This window comes from Carlito syrichta, unplaced genomic scaffold, assembly GCF_000164805.1.
Source record: "Carlito syrichta isolate Samal-C Ts95f unplaced genomic scaffold, Tarsius_syrichta-2.0.1 Scaffold142875, whole genome shotgun sequence".
Lineage (NCBI taxonomy): Eukaryota > Metazoa > Chordata > Mammalia > Primates > Tarsiidae > Carlito > Carlito syrichta.
In genome coordinates, this window is record NW_007086971.1 from 4,704 (window position 1) to 19,514 (window position 14,811).

At 50.6% G+C, this 14,811-nt stretch overlaps 1 protein-coding gene across 2 annotated transcripts in view; it reads right to left on the bottom strand.

Annotated features, from left to right (window-relative positions):
* Positions 1–276: 276 nt before the first annotated feature.
* The window catches only part of ETFB (electron transfer flavoprotein beta subunit), a 19,209-nt gene continuing 4,674 nt past the window's right edge, over positions 277–14,811 (bottom strand). Inside the window, exons 2-6 of one of the 2 annotated variants that reach the window (XM_008049986.1) lie at positions 8,477–8,635; positions 8,072–8,230; positions 4,705–4,767; positions 2,407–2,565; positions 277–488 (exon numbers count right to left, since the gene is read on the bottom strand). In XM_008049986.1, the coding sequence (XP_008048177.1) occupies positions 318–488; positions 2,407–2,565; positions 4,705–4,767; positions 8,072–8,230; positions 8,477–8,635 (711 nt within the window). In that variant the 3' untranslated portion in view covers positions 277–317. The remainder of the gene's footprint in view (positions 489–2,406; positions 2,566–4,704; positions 4,768–8,071; positions 8,231–8,476; positions 8,636–14,811) is intronic. The other variant, XM_008049987.1, reaches the window with a different exon arrangement.

Below are 14,811 nucleotides of genomic sequence, written 5' to 3' on the forward strand. Positions count from 1 at the left end.
CTTGGCTGCCATCACCTGGGAAGTCTCTGACCCCACAGGCTAGGACAGGTGCCCCAGCTGGGCTCCTGAGGGCCCGGTGTGAACCCACCTCCTGTGCACATCACCCTGTATCCGTCTCCTTTCAGTATGGCGGCTCCTGAGGGCAGGGACTAGATATGACTCACCTGGGTTCCCAGCATCACCCAGCACAGGGCCTGGCATACAAAAGACTTAAGTACATGTTTGTTGAATGAATCAAAGAATGGGTTTCTAGGGAATGAGTGAACAGAAACAGACGCTGGGAAAATCACGTTTTATTGTCAGTTTCAGGGAGGAGCTCAAATCCGCCCGATCTCCCTCAATTTGGCCACCAGGTCCTCGGTGGTCTCTACCTTGACGCCGGCCGTGCGCTGGGGCGGGTCCTCCACGCTGACCACGGAGATCTTGGAGGTCAAGTCCACTCCCAGGTCCCCAGCCTTGATCACCTCCATCTTCTTCTTCTTGGCTTTCTGCACACGGGAAGCCACAGTTCACAAGACACCAATCCCCCTCTTGCGGCCTCTTTGCTGTGAGTGCTGTGTTTGCAGAGCCAGCCCCATGGGCTTACCTGTCTGGACCCACCACTAGCCAGGACACATGTGACCTCTCACAGGGCCACACCTGGTGTGGCCAACTCCTGTTGGCTGGGAGGCCCTGAGAGATCTGACCTTTGCAGCAGTCCTTCCTTACTTAGCCACCTTGGGAAGCCCTTTACTGGCTGCAGTGGACTGGCAAGCCCATCCTTCTGGCAGTGACGGCTGAATGGACTTTTGGTTTTGATGACTCACTGAGCCTTCCCTGCTAGCTGAGATGACTCACTGAACCCTCCTCCTATTGGCTGAGATAACTCACTGAACCCCCACTATTGCCTGAGACAACCTAATGAATGAATCTTCCTATTGGTTGAAGTGATTCATTGAGGACTCACTGAACTCTCCTCCTATTGGCTGAGATGACCCACTGACTCCTCCTTATTGGTTGAGATAACTTCTTTTTTTGAGCTGAGAATCTTACTGTGTTACCCAGGCTGGAATGCAGTATACACAATCACAGCTCATGGCAGCCTTGAATTTCTAAGCTCAGACGGTCCTTCCACTTCAGCCTCCTGAGTAGCTGGGACTACAGGCATGCACCACCATGCCCAGTTAATTTTTAAATTTTTTTTGTAGAGATGAGGTCTTGCTATGTGGATGGTCTTGAACTCCTGGGCTCATGAGATCACCTCCCTTCAGCCTCCCAAAGTGCTGGGATTACAGGTGTGAGCCACTGTGCCTGGCCTTTGAGATGATTTACTGAACTCTCCTAATGACTAGGATGACTCATTGAACGCTTCTATTAGTTGAGATAACTCACTGAACTCCCATTATTGGCTAGGACAACTCACTGAATCTTCCCTATTGGTTGAAATGACTCATTGAATTCTCTTTCTATTGGCTGAGATGACCCACTGAACCCTCACTTTTGGCTGAGATGACCCACTAACCCCCCTCCATTAGCTGACATGACTCACTGAACCCTTATTGGCTGAGACAACTCATTGAACTTTCCCTATTGACTGAGATGACTTGTTGAACCCTCCCTATTGGCAGAGTTGAACCACCAAACTTCTACTATTGGCTGAGATGACCCACTGACTCCTCCCTATTGGATGAGATAACTCACTGAACTCTCCTCCTATTGGCTGAGATGACTCACTGAACCCTCCCTAATGGCTGAGAAAACCCAATAAGCCCTCCCTAATGGCTGAGATGACCCACTGAACTCTCCCTGTTGTCTGAGATGACACAATGAACCCTCTCCATTGGCTGAAATGACTCACCAAACCCTCCTCATTGGCTGAGATGACCCAATGGACCCTTGCTGTTGGCTGAGATCATGCACTGAATGCTCTCTATTGGTTGAGATGACCCACTGAACTGTTCATATTAGCCAAGACCCCATCCTACTGGCCATAATGATTAGCGAGCTCTTCCCCTAGGCCAACAGTTGAGCCCTTCCTAGTTAGCAAAGATGGTCAACACCATCACTTCATGTTGGCAAATCTTACAAAGAGAACCTCCCTAATGAACAAAGGTGACCAAGTGAATCCTCTTTATTTGGCCAAGATTACCCAATAAGCTGTTTCCATTGGCTGGAATGACAAGGGGAACCCTTTCTGTTGCCCAGTGAAGCCTTTCTACTGGTGAAGACAACCAGCAAACCCTCCCTGTTGGCCAAAGCAGCCCTCATGAACTCTCATAGAGAAGACCCAGTGATCCTTCTATCAGCCAGAGTAACCAGGTGATCCCTCCACATGAGATATCCCTTCAAACCTTCCCTCCCCCCATCCGACCACCAGGGGTGTACTTGGCCTTCCCCAGACCTCAGTGACCGCCTGCTGGGGCTCACCATGATGTTGGGCAGCGTGGCATAGCGGGGTTCGTTGAGCCTCAGGTCAGCAGTCACCACAGCAGGCAGCTTCAGGTGCAGGGTCTCCAAGCCCCCATCAATCTCCCGTTCCACTTTCAACTTGCCCCCCTCCACTGTCACCTGGGAGGCGAATGTGCCCTGGAGAGCATCAGTGCAGAAGGAGAGAGGCGAGGTTAGTTCAGGGTCCCTGCACAGAGCAGAGCACCCTGCATCATTGCTGAGTACACAGATGAGTGAATGAATGAGACACCAACAATGGAGAATCTGGCAAAGTTCAAACCCAGGAGGGTTCACAAAAGGGGCTGTCAACAATCTGGGGAAGTGTGTCCCTACTTTCCCCAGGAGCCCAGGTATATATCCTACTGGCCTGACCTACAGCAGGTCTCCCTATCTTTTCTTTTTTTTTGAGTCAGAGTCTCGCTCCGTTGCCCATGCTGGAGTGCAGTGGCATGCTCACAGCCACTACAGCCTTGACCTGCTGGGCTCAGGCAATCCTTCCACCACAGCCTTTCAAGGAGATAGAACTATAGGCATGTGCCACCATGCCTGGCTAATTGTTTTAATTTATTGTAGAGACGAGGTCTTGCCAAGTTACCCAGGCTGGTCTCGAACCCATGGGCTCAAGCAATCCTCTCGCCTCCACCTCCCAAAGGGTTGGGATTACAGGCATAAGCCGCTGCACCCGGTTAGGTCTCCTCATCTTAATAACAGTGAACATGGGCTGGGCATGGTGGCTCACACTTATAATCCCAGCACTTTGGGAGGCTGAGGTAGGAGGATCACTTGAGCCCAGGAGTTCAAAACCAGCCTGGGCAATATAGTATAGCCTCATCTCTACAAAAAAGGTAAAAAAAATTAGCTGGGCATGCCCCTGTAGTCCCAGTTACTCAGGAGACTGAGTTGGGAGGACTGCCTGAGCCAAGGAGTTTGAGGTTGTGGTGAGTTGTGATTGTGCCACCTCACTCCAGCCTGGGTGACAGACTCTGACTCAAAAAGTTAATTTAAAAAATAAATAAAAAATTTGAAAAACTTAGTGAACATATATTGAGTGTCAGGCACTGTTCTAAGCAATTTACATGCATTACATCAGGTCCTCACAGGAACTCGATGAGGTAAATGCTATTATTCCCACTTCACAGATGAGGAAAACTGAGATAGTGAGATGCTGAGTAACGTGCCCACTGCCACCCACACCTGGTAAATCTAAAAGCTGGCACTTTGGCTCCCAAAAATTCCCATGAGGTCCCTCTATTGGGCCAACAACAGAACTTCATGTGCTTACCCTAGTCCTTAAACTACTCTCTGGGACCCCATCTTCTGGTCAAGTCCCTTTTGCCTCTCGGTCCTGAACCAACATTTCCTGGGCAAGGAAGCCCCCTTTGAAGAGGTGGTATCTGAGCAGAGACTTGAAGGAGAGGAGCGAGAAAGCCATGAGGCCATCTGAGGGAATGCTCAACCTCACACATCATCAAAGAAATGCAAATTAAAACCACACTGAGGTACCACCTAACTCCAGTCAGGATGGCCACCATCAATAACTTGAAAAACAACAGATGCTAGAGAGGATGTGGGGGAAAGGGAATGCTTCTACACTGTTGGTGGAAGTGTAAATTAATACAACTTCTGTGGAAAACAATGTGGGGATTCCTAAAAGATCTAAAAATCAACCTTCCAAACGATCCAGCAATCTCCCTTCAGGGAATATACTCAGAGAAATTCAAATTACTCTATGAAAAAGATACCTGCATATGCACCATGTTTATTGCAGCACTATTCACAATAGCAAAAACATAGAACCAACGGTGCTGTCCATCAAAAGTAGACTGGACAAAAATAAGTGCTACTTATACACAATGGAATATTATGCAGCCATAAAGGACAAAATTATGAACTTTGCAGCAACTTGGATGGATACAGAGTCTATAATACTGAGTGATCTATCACAGAAACAAAGAACTGAGTATCACATGTTCTCACTCATACACCCTGAACAATTACCATAATACTACAAGAAAGGAACTGGCAGTAGTGGGAAATTGCTGGGGAGGTAGGGGGTACACTTCATCAATAAGGGTACCTGATCTCAAACCAGGCAAAGTGGGAACCAAAGTAAGGTTCAAACTTTACCTGTACAATGACCACTTGTATACTTAACCCTGAACTGTACCCCCCATCTTTAAAATAAATATTTTTTAAAAAAAGAGAAAGCCATGAGGCGATCTGAAGCTTGAGAGATGAGGTCCTGGCCCTCAGGGGTGCTATCTACTCCAGCCTCACCTGTGGCCAGTCCAGAAATCCAGCCACCATCTGTCCCGTTTGGTTACAGTCATCATCGATGGCCTGAGGGGAGAGAGAGCCGACCTTATGACAATCGATGGAACTTCTCAGAGCCTATTCGGGCCTCTGTCTAGAACAGGGTCAGCACATCTTTTCTCTAATAAACAAGATAGTAAATATTTTAGGCTCTGCGGGTCTTATAGTCTCTGTCCCAACTGCTCAGTTCTGCTGTTGTCACATATAGGCAGCCATAAACAATATGTAAACAAGCACATGTGGTGGAGTTCCAATAAAACTTTATTTACAAAATCAGTGGTGGCTGTGGGCCATAGTCTAGTCTAATCCTCTCACTTCGGTCCCTTCACTTATCCAGGAGCTCATGGGGTCACCCAGCACATCTCTGTCACCAAATCTTTGCCCCTGTGTAAACCTTCTCGTGAGCCAGACCCTGTGCCAGCCCTGTGGGGGGCTGGATGAACAGGATCTGGGCCAACAAAAACATTCTGACTCCAGTGACTGGTTCAGGGACAGGCCTGTGACTTCTCTGCCTCTCCCTGGTGAGACCATGAGGTTGTCCTCAATTGGGATGAGCTCCCCCGAGGAGGGTGGTGTCCCCAGGTCTCCTGGTGGGACAGACAAAGCACGCATTCCTGCCTCATTGGGCAGCACCTTTGCCGTGAGGAGAGTTCTGGGTGAGTCCTAGCCTCAGTCCCAGTCTCCTTCCCAAACCCCCAGTCTCCAGTCTCTTCCTTCCACTCCAGCTGGACCAATGAAGAGGCGGCCCTGGAAGCTTTGCCAGAGCCCTTGGGAAACAGGGTTTTTTGTTTTTTTTTCCTTTCTGCTGGAGTCACGAGGCTGCAGGGATCTGAGCCTGGAGATGTAGAGTGAAGTCGAGGCAGAGCAGAGCCTGGAGCTCAAGTGTGACCCTGGATCAAGCCATGCTTGAAGCACCTGATTTATGTGAGCTAATAAATTTGCTTTTTGCCTTAAGCCAGTTTGAGTTGTGATTTTGCTGCCTAGATCAAAGAACATCCTGACCAGTTCATGTGGCATTTCCCCAGCTGGAGGCCCTGGCCCCAGGAACTGTCCCTAACCCAGGACAGTAGAACATCAGAATCTAAGACCCATCAGCAAATGCAGAGGTTTCAGCAGGCCATGCTGCCAACACCTGGGTCAAGGGAGCTGGTATGAGACCCGGGCCCCCACAGCCCCATCCAGGCCCTGCCTTTTTGGCCTGTTCTCTGGTTAGGCACTTCTGCCTCTGTTTACCAGTTTGTACTGTGACTCCCTGCTGTTGGTACTCTTTCCCTGGTGTCTCCAGGCTGGGCAGGACACCCAGTGACCTACCTGGACCCATCTGCCTCCTCTTCTTCTTAGAACTGAGCTGGTCTCCTAGAATCCCCGTCTCTCCTGCTGGGACGTTGCTCTCTCTTTCTCAGCCTCCTGGGGTCTCTGCACTCCATTTGCCTCACAGTCTTGATCTTCCTTTTTTTTTTTTTGAGTCAGTCTCACTCTGTCGCCCAGGCTGTAGTGCAGTATGGCACGCTTATGGCCACTGCAGCCTCGACCTGCTGGGCTCAGGTGAAACTTCTGCCTCAGCCTTCCAAGTAGCTGAAACTACAGGCATGCGCTACCACCCCTGGCTAATATTTTGATTTATTGTAGAGATGAGGTCTAGCCAAGTTGCCCAGGCTGGTCTTGAATCCCTGGAATCAGGCAATTCTCTCGTCTCTGCCTCCCCAAGTGCTGGGATGGCAGGCGTGAGTCACCATGCCCAGTAGCGTTGACCTTCTTTTGGTTTCTGTCCCTAATTTCCTGCCTCTTTTCACTCCTGCAGCATGAACCTGTGGGTTCCCTAACGTCCCTCCCCTGCCCCTCCCTGATGAGGCCATGAGGTTGTCCTCAAGTGGGATGAGCTCCTCTGAGGAGGGTGGTGTTCCCGGTCTCCTGAAGGAACGAGATGGTGAGGAGCGTTCCGGGTGGATCCTAGACTCAGCTCCAGCCTCCTTCCCCAACCCCTGACCTTCTGTCTCTTCCTTCCACTCCATTCCTCATGGCCCCAGAGGGAGAACCATTGACACCCAGAGCCAATCCTGTCACTCTCCTGCTCACAGCCCTCCCATGGCTCCCCAGTGCCCTCCAAAAGCCTCCAATATCTGTTTCAAGCCTAGGCCTGTCCCCTGAACCCGCCTCGATGTCCTCTAGGTTCTTCACATGGCCCACGTCTTCATGGCTCTTCCTCTAATCCAGTTCTTCTCAGGGTGGAGGCCGGAGCAACTCCATCTTGAATGCTAATCCACCATGATGGCTTCTGATGAACCCCAGTTCTGGGAAGGCCTCTAATATTTCCCATGTACCTGTTGTTCCTTGTGTAAGAGCAGGCTCTCACCCTATATCCTGCCCTTAGGTCGAGCCACCTTGATGCTCGGGTACTTCAACTGTCTGACACACCCTTTCCACAGCAGTCCGTTCCTATGGTTAAAAGCCCTGGTCCACGAGGTCACGATGTTGGGATCCGCCATCTTCTCTAACCGCCACCCAAGATAGACATGGCTCTGCTGCTAAGGTCCCATTAAATGCTTCTTTCTGGTCAGGCACGGTGGCTCATGCCTATAATCCCAGCACTTTGGGAGGCCAAGGTGAGAGGATTGCCTGAGTCCACAAGTTAGAGGCCAGCCTAGGCGACTTGGTGAGAACTCACCTCTACAATAAATAAAAAAATTAGCTAGGCATGGTGGCATGTGCCTGCAATTCCAGCACTTGGAAGGCTGAGGCGAAAGGATCGCCTAAACCCAGCAGGTCGAGGTTGCGGTGGCCAGGAACAGCCACTACACTCCAGCCTGGGCGACAGAATGAAATTACAAATAAAAAAACAAAATCTTTCTAAGAACTTGAACTTGTCAGCCTCCTTCTTTGGCCTCTCAAAGTCCTTGGACTTTAGGCGTAGGTGTGCATAGACCTGTCCACTGTGTCACACCCAGGTTTCCCACCTGTTACCAAGCCAGATCCAGGCACTGCCCTTACCTCCTCCCTCCCCTCACTCCCCATGGCTAAGGCCTGTCCCTCCTGCCACATCGAGTCTCTGTCCCCTGGGCCTTGGCTGTGGCCTTGCTCTCTTCCACTTGACCACTTGATCACTGCAGCTTCCGGGGCTCCCAACTCCCCCAAGGGGAGCTCAAGGGAATCTTTCTGACACCCAGAGTGGCCCTGCCCTCCCCCTGCTCAAACTTTCCCAGGAAGGATGACCAAGTTCCAAGTGGCTCAGCCTGGACTGCCTGAATGCCCTGGGCCCTACCACCTGCGGTCTCAACTCCCAGCCACTCCCAGGGATGAGGTGTGGGTGGAGGGAGGGGCCAAGCACACCCACCTGCTTGCCCAGAAGCAACAAGTCCACCTTCTCCTTCTCTGCCAGCTTGGCCAGGACCCGGGCCACCTGCAGGGGACCCAAGCGCTCGGCCTCTGCAGCCGGCACCTCCACGTGGATGCCTCGGTCTGCGCCCATGGCCAGGGCGGTACGGATGGTCTCCTGTGGGACAGAGGGGCTTGACTTGGTTTCTAACCCCAGGGAGACCCAGAAGCCTGGGCCCCACCCTCCTCCCTCAGACCCAGGAGTCCAAGACCCAGCCCCCACCTCCCCAAGACTGGGGAGTCCAGGCCTCCAACCTCTTCCCTCAGACCTGGGAGTCCAGGCCCTCGTCTCCCAGACCCAGAAGCCCATGCCCCAGCCTTCTCCCTCAAACTCAGAGCCCGGTCCCGCCCAGGACCTGAGCACCTGGCACTGCGCAGGCCCACAGCTGACGGCGATGACCTCCTTCACCAGCTTCTTCTCCTTGAGCCGCACAGCCTCCTCCACGGCGATCTCGCAGAAGGGGTTCATGGAGTGCTTCACGCCATCCGTGACCACGCCCGTTCTGTCTGGCTTCACCCGGATCTGCCCAGCAGGAGGAGGGGGGACAAGGTCAAGGTGAAACAGGCAGAAGGTGGGGGCCTTGGTACCAACCCTTTCACTGCTGGGACAGGGGTAGGGCCTTGTCCTCCGGCTTCAGGGATAGAGCTGGGTTAGAACTCTCATGGGGGGCAGGTCACCGTCCCTCATTCTCTCATCCAAGCAGTCCTGGGACACTTGACACAATCATCCCTGCTCTTCAAGCCTCAGTGTTTCTCAAATTTGTATCAGCTATGACCCACAGTGAAGTGAGTGTTTTAGGACATCCCCACGTGTGTTTTATATAGTTTTGTGGGTTTTTTTGTTGTTGTTGTTTTGGGAGTGCAGTGGCATGCTCATGGCCACCACAGCCTCAACCTGCTGAGCTCAGGCGTTCCTTCCGCCTCAGCCTTCTCACTTCCAAGTAGCTGGAACCACAGGCATATGCCACCACAGCTGGCAATTTTTTTGATTTATTATAGAGATGAGATCTTGGCCAAGTTGCCCAGGCTGGTCTCGAATCCCTGGGCTCAGGCAATCCTCTCACCTCCACCTTCCAAAGTGCTAGGATTATAGGCATACGTCACCAGGCCCAGTCCAAGAGTGTTATAAATATGTAACATATACCTGTAGATAAATACAAACACCCCTGCAGTGCAAGGTTACTACCTACCCTGATTACATACACCAGACCTTGATATTCCCTATTCTTCTTTTTTAAATTTTTTTGTCAGGGTGTTACTCTGTCACCCAGGCTGTAGTGCAGTAGCATGGTCATAGCTCGACCTCCTGGGCTCAGGCAATCCTCCTGCCTCAGCCTCCAGAGTAGCTGGGGCTACAGGCACTCCACCACACCTGGCTTTTTTATTTTTTTGTAGAGATGAGGCCTTGTTATGTTGCCTAGGCTGGTCTCGAACTCCTGGGCTCAAGCGATCCTCCTGCCTCAGCTATTATAGGCATAAGCCACCACATCTGGCTCTTCTTTTTTTAATGCCACCCCCCTATGTGCATTTCATGACTCCCATGCGGTCACGACCTAACCTGGAAAACACTAGCATCAAAAGCCTCTCTGCTGAACAGGCGAGAAGGTGGGCCAGCAAAGCCCACACATCCATTTCCCCATGGTGATAGTCTCTACTGACCCCCAGTCGGGTGCCTGGATCCCGAGGACACCATCGTAAGGGAGGAAGAGAAGCTCCCTTCTCAAGCAGGGTGCAGCACCTTCCTGAGTTTCCCATGTCTGTCTGAACAAATCACAGTAACCTCAGTGGCTTATGGTCTCAAGATCTGGAGGTCACAAGTGCAAAGTCAATTTCGCTGGGCTGAGATCAAGGAGTTGGCAAGGCAGCCCCTCTGCAGGACCCAGAGGAGAGAACGTTTCTCCTCCACCAGCTTCCAGTGATCTGCAGGCACCCCTTGGCTTGTGGCTGTATCATTTCATCTTCAAGGCCAGCTTCTCCGACTCTGCCTTCACATGGCCTTCTCTCTGTGTGTGTCAAATCTCCGCCCCTCCCTCTTGAGATGGCATTTAGGGCCCACCTAGCTAATCCAGGGTAATCCCCCCATCTCAAGATCCTTGACTTAATCACAACTGCAAAGACCCTGTCTCCAATAAGGTAACCTTCTCAGGTTTCAGGGATGAGGATATCCTAGGAGCGTCAAGTCTTAGCCCACCACGATCCTCATGATAGCAAATGGGGATGGTATTATTGGCCACCAGGCACTGAAGGAGCATCACACAGGAGGCCTGCTCTAACTAACTACAGGGATCCTAATTCCTTAATCCTGGCCACAGCCCGATGAAGAAGGAGCTGTCACTATCCCCTGTGCAGAAGACACTGAGGGTCGAAGTGGAACCCCTGGCCCCGGGTCTCATGGTTAGACAGGTATGGAGTATGTACCTGGGCAGTCCGGCTTCAGGATGTGAGCACTCAAGCCCCTCCGTACCATCTGACCATTCTCTGAAGGAGGAGTCCAGGAGCCATGAGACAGGGTGACAGGGGCCTGGTCTAGTTGGAGTCATTAGGGAAAGCCTAATTGCACATGAGCCAAGATCTGAAAGATGAACTAGCACTGACTAGGTGAAGTGCAAGGGAAAAGTGCTCCAAGAGGGTCAGGAACATGTGCAAAGGCCCTGAAGTGGGAAGGAACAGGGAGTGGTGCATAACATAGGGCTGGAGGGGCTGGCAAGGGCTGAACCACAGAGACAGGCACAATGATGGCCTCCAAAGATGTCCATGTCTTGAATCCCTAGAACCTGAGAATGTGACTTTTCATGGCAAAAGGGATTCTCTGTGCGTGTGATTAAGGGTTTTGAGAGGGGGAGATTATCCTGGATTACCTAGGAGGCCCCAGATGTCATCACAAGGGTCCTTACAGGTTTTGAAAGCGGCGAGAAAGTGTCAGAGTCAGAGAGCAGACCGGAAGGTACCATGAGGCTGACGTTGGAGATGGAGGATGGAGCCTGGAGCCAAAGAATACTGGCAGCCTTTAGAAGCCAGGAGAGGCGAGGACGTGGACTCTCCCCACAGCCTCCAAGGGAAAGGAAGTCTGCCCACACCGTGACTGCAACCCAGTGAGACAGACTTCTGACTTCTGGCCTCCAGAGTTGCAGGGGATAAATACGCGATGTTTTAAGCCACTAATGCTTTTGCTATCTCATTTCAGCAGCCACAGGAAACTCATTCAATTGCACAGAGCCCACCGGGTAGGGGTGAGCAGTCAGGCCTCTCTCCTAAGAACAGGCCATGGGAGAGAGGTGCCTGAATTCAACCTGAGTTTTTCCAAGGTCGTCTGGATTCTTGGTGGAGGAAGTTGGAAAATGATGAGGGGAAGTGGGGAGACAGCCCCCCAAAAATGGAATTATCTTTTGGAGATCAGACTCCTGTCATACACTCAGAATTTGTTCCTCCAGATCAAAGTGTCAACCACAGTTCTCTTCTGAATATTTTGAGACGGTTGTGTCATGATTTGGGAAAGAAACATCCAGAGCTGTGGCAAACAGGTGACTGGTTCTTCCACCATGACAACACACCTGCCCACACCCCACTGAGTGTTCAGCAGTTTTGGACCGAAAATGGCATGAACTCTGTGCCCCACTCTCCCTATTCACCTGATCTCACTCTGAGCAACATTATTATTATTTTTTTGTTTCCCCAATGAAAAAAGTTTCAAAGGGAAATGTTTTGCTGATATGGAAGAGATGAAACAAAGAACTGCAGAAGCACTAAAAGGCATCACAACCGATGAGTTGAAAAACTGTTTTGAGCAGTGGAAAAAGTGTCTCGATAGGTATATTGCATCAAATGGGGAGTATATAAAAGTGACTGAAGTTAGCCGGGCGCGGTGGTTCATGCCTGTAATCCCAGCACTTTGGGAGGCAGATTGCCTGAGTCCATGGGTTAGAGACCAGCCTGGGCAACTTGGCAAGACCTTGGCTCTACAATAAATCAAAAAATTAGTCAGGCATGGTGGTGCATGCCTGTGGTTCCAGCTACTTGAAAAGCTGTGGCAGAAGGATCACCTCAGCCCAGCAGGTTGCGACTCCAGTGGCCGTGAACAGAGTGCCACTGGAGTTATGCATTAGTGCCCACACGTCCATCCAAACACTGATTCAACAGTATGGAAATAAAACACAAGAGCCTTCTCTTTTCTTTAAAAAAAAAAAAAAAAAAAGCCAGGCTCGGAGGCTCAGCCTGTAATCCCACGCCTTGGGAGTCTGAGGTGAGTGGATTGCCTGTGCCCGTGAGTTCAAGACCCTCCTGGGCAACTTGGCAAGACCTCATCTCTACAACAACAACAACAAAAAATCAGCCGGGCGTGGTAGTGTGTGCCTGTAGTTCTAGCTACTTGGAAGACTGAGGCAGAAGGATCACCTGAGCCCAGCAGGTCAAGGCTGAGGTGAGGTGGCTGTGAGCATGCCACTGTACTCCAGCCTGGGCAGCAGAGTGAGACTCCAATTTAAAAAAAAAAATCAAGATATGAGTTGCAAGTTGGGCACAATGGCTCATGCTTGTAATCTCAGCACTTAGGGAGGCTGAGGCTGAATGATCCCTTGAGCTCAGGAGTTCGAGACCAGCCCGGGCAACAGAGTAAGCCCTCGCCTCTACAAAAAAAATTTTTAAAATTACCCAGGCATGGTAGTGTGCACCTATAGTACTAGCTACTCAGGAGGCTGAGGTCAGAGAATCACCTGAGCCCAGGAGGTGGAGGCCACAGTAAGCCGTGATCATGCCACTGCCCTCCAGCCTGGATGACAGAATGAGATGCTGACTTAAAAAAATAAAAATAAAAAACCTTTTCCAGCACTGAGGAAACAAGCCAGCTTATCTTCTTTTTTTAATGGAAGACCTTGCTATAAAGTTATAAAGTGAAGTCGGTGATTCGGCCTTAAATATCCAGGCTTGCCTGCCTGCCTGCCTTCCTTCCTTCTCTTTCTTTCTTTCTTTCTTTCTTCCCTTCCTTCCCCACCCCTCCCTCCCTCTCTTCCTTCCTTCCTTCCTTTCTCTCTTCCTTTCTCTAGCTTGAGTTGATTTCAAGCTTGAAAAACACTGTTTAATTAAATTACATAAGTCAGGAAACAATGGTTGGCCTGAAAAATCTGTGACAGTTAAAAAAAAAAGTGTAGGCCGGGCGCTGTGGCTCACACCTATAATCCCAGCACTTTGGGAGGCCAAAGTGAGAGGACTGCCTGAGCCCATGGGTTCGAGACCAGCCTGGACAACTTGGTGAGACGTCATCTCTACAATAAATCAAAAAATTAGCCGGGCGCAGTGGTGCATGCCTGTAGTTTCAGCTACTTGGAAGGCTGAGGTGGAAGGATTCCTGAGTCCAGCAAGTTGAGGCTGCGACGGCTGTGAGTATGCCACTGCCCTCCAGCCTAGGCAATAGAGTGAGACTCTAACTCAAAAAAAAAAAAAAAAAAAAGTATAAATGGGAGCGGTGGCTCACTCCTGTAATCCCAGCACTTTGGGAGGCAGAGGAGAGAGAACTGCCTGAGCTCATGGTTCGAGACCAGCCTGGACAACATGGCGAGACCTCATCTCTACAATTAAAAAAAAAATTAGCTGGGTATGGTGGTACACGCCCGTGGTTCCAGCTACTTAAAAGGCTGAAGTGGAAGGAATGCCTGAAACTGGCAGGTCGAGGCTGCAATGACCATGAGTGTGTCACTGCACTCCATCCTGGTCGACAGAGTGAGACTTCAACTCAAAAAAAAAAAAAAAAAGTGTTATAAAGTGAAGTAGGTGATTCGGCCTTAAATATCCAGGCTTGCCTGCCTGCCTACCTGCCAGCCTTCCTTCCTTCCCTTTCTTTCTTTCTTCCCTTCCTTCCCTGCCCCTCCCTCCCTCCCTCCCTTCCTTCCTTTCTCTCTTTCTTTCCTTTCTCTCTCTCTCTTTCTTTTTTGAGTCAGGGTCTCACTCTGTCGCCCAGGCTGGAGTGCAGTGGCATGATCATGGCTGACGACTGCAGCCTTGACCTCTGAGACTCAGGAATTCTTTCAGCCTCAGCTTCCTGAGTGGCTGGGACTATAGGCATGTACCACCACAGATGGCTATGTTTTTTATTTTTTTGTAGAGACAGGGTCTTGCTATGTTGTCCAGACTGGTCTAAAACTCCTGGACTCAAGCAGTCTTCTTGCCTTGGCCTCCCAAAGTGCTGGGATCACAGGTGTGAGCCACTGTGGCCAGCTCAGGCTTTCTCTTAAGAGGGCAACAGATCAACGATCAACAAAAGCAGCCCCCACCCACACAGACACCACTCCAAGGGCTTCATAACGCATTCATTCATTTGACAGTCCTAAAAGCCTGGGAGGCGGGTTACTGCTGTTACTTTTTACAGATGGACAACAGAGGCACAGAGAGCTAAAGCACTTAGCCACAGTCACATAGCATGGAAGTGACAAGAGCAAGAGTCCAAGCCCAAGTCCATCTTGGGAACCCTGACACTGAAAAATGCTCAGTGTCCCACAGAGTGAAGACAGCTAGTCTTCGTATTATGTGCCCTCTATATGTGAAAGGGCAAATACATGTATGCAGCAGCACAATCACAACTCACCGCAGCCTCAACCACCTGGGCTCAGACAATTCTTCTGCCCCAGCCTCCTGAGTAGCGGGGAGTACAGAAGTGTACCACCACGTTGGTTGTTTTTTTTTTTTTTCTTTCATTTTTTTTTGTAGAGA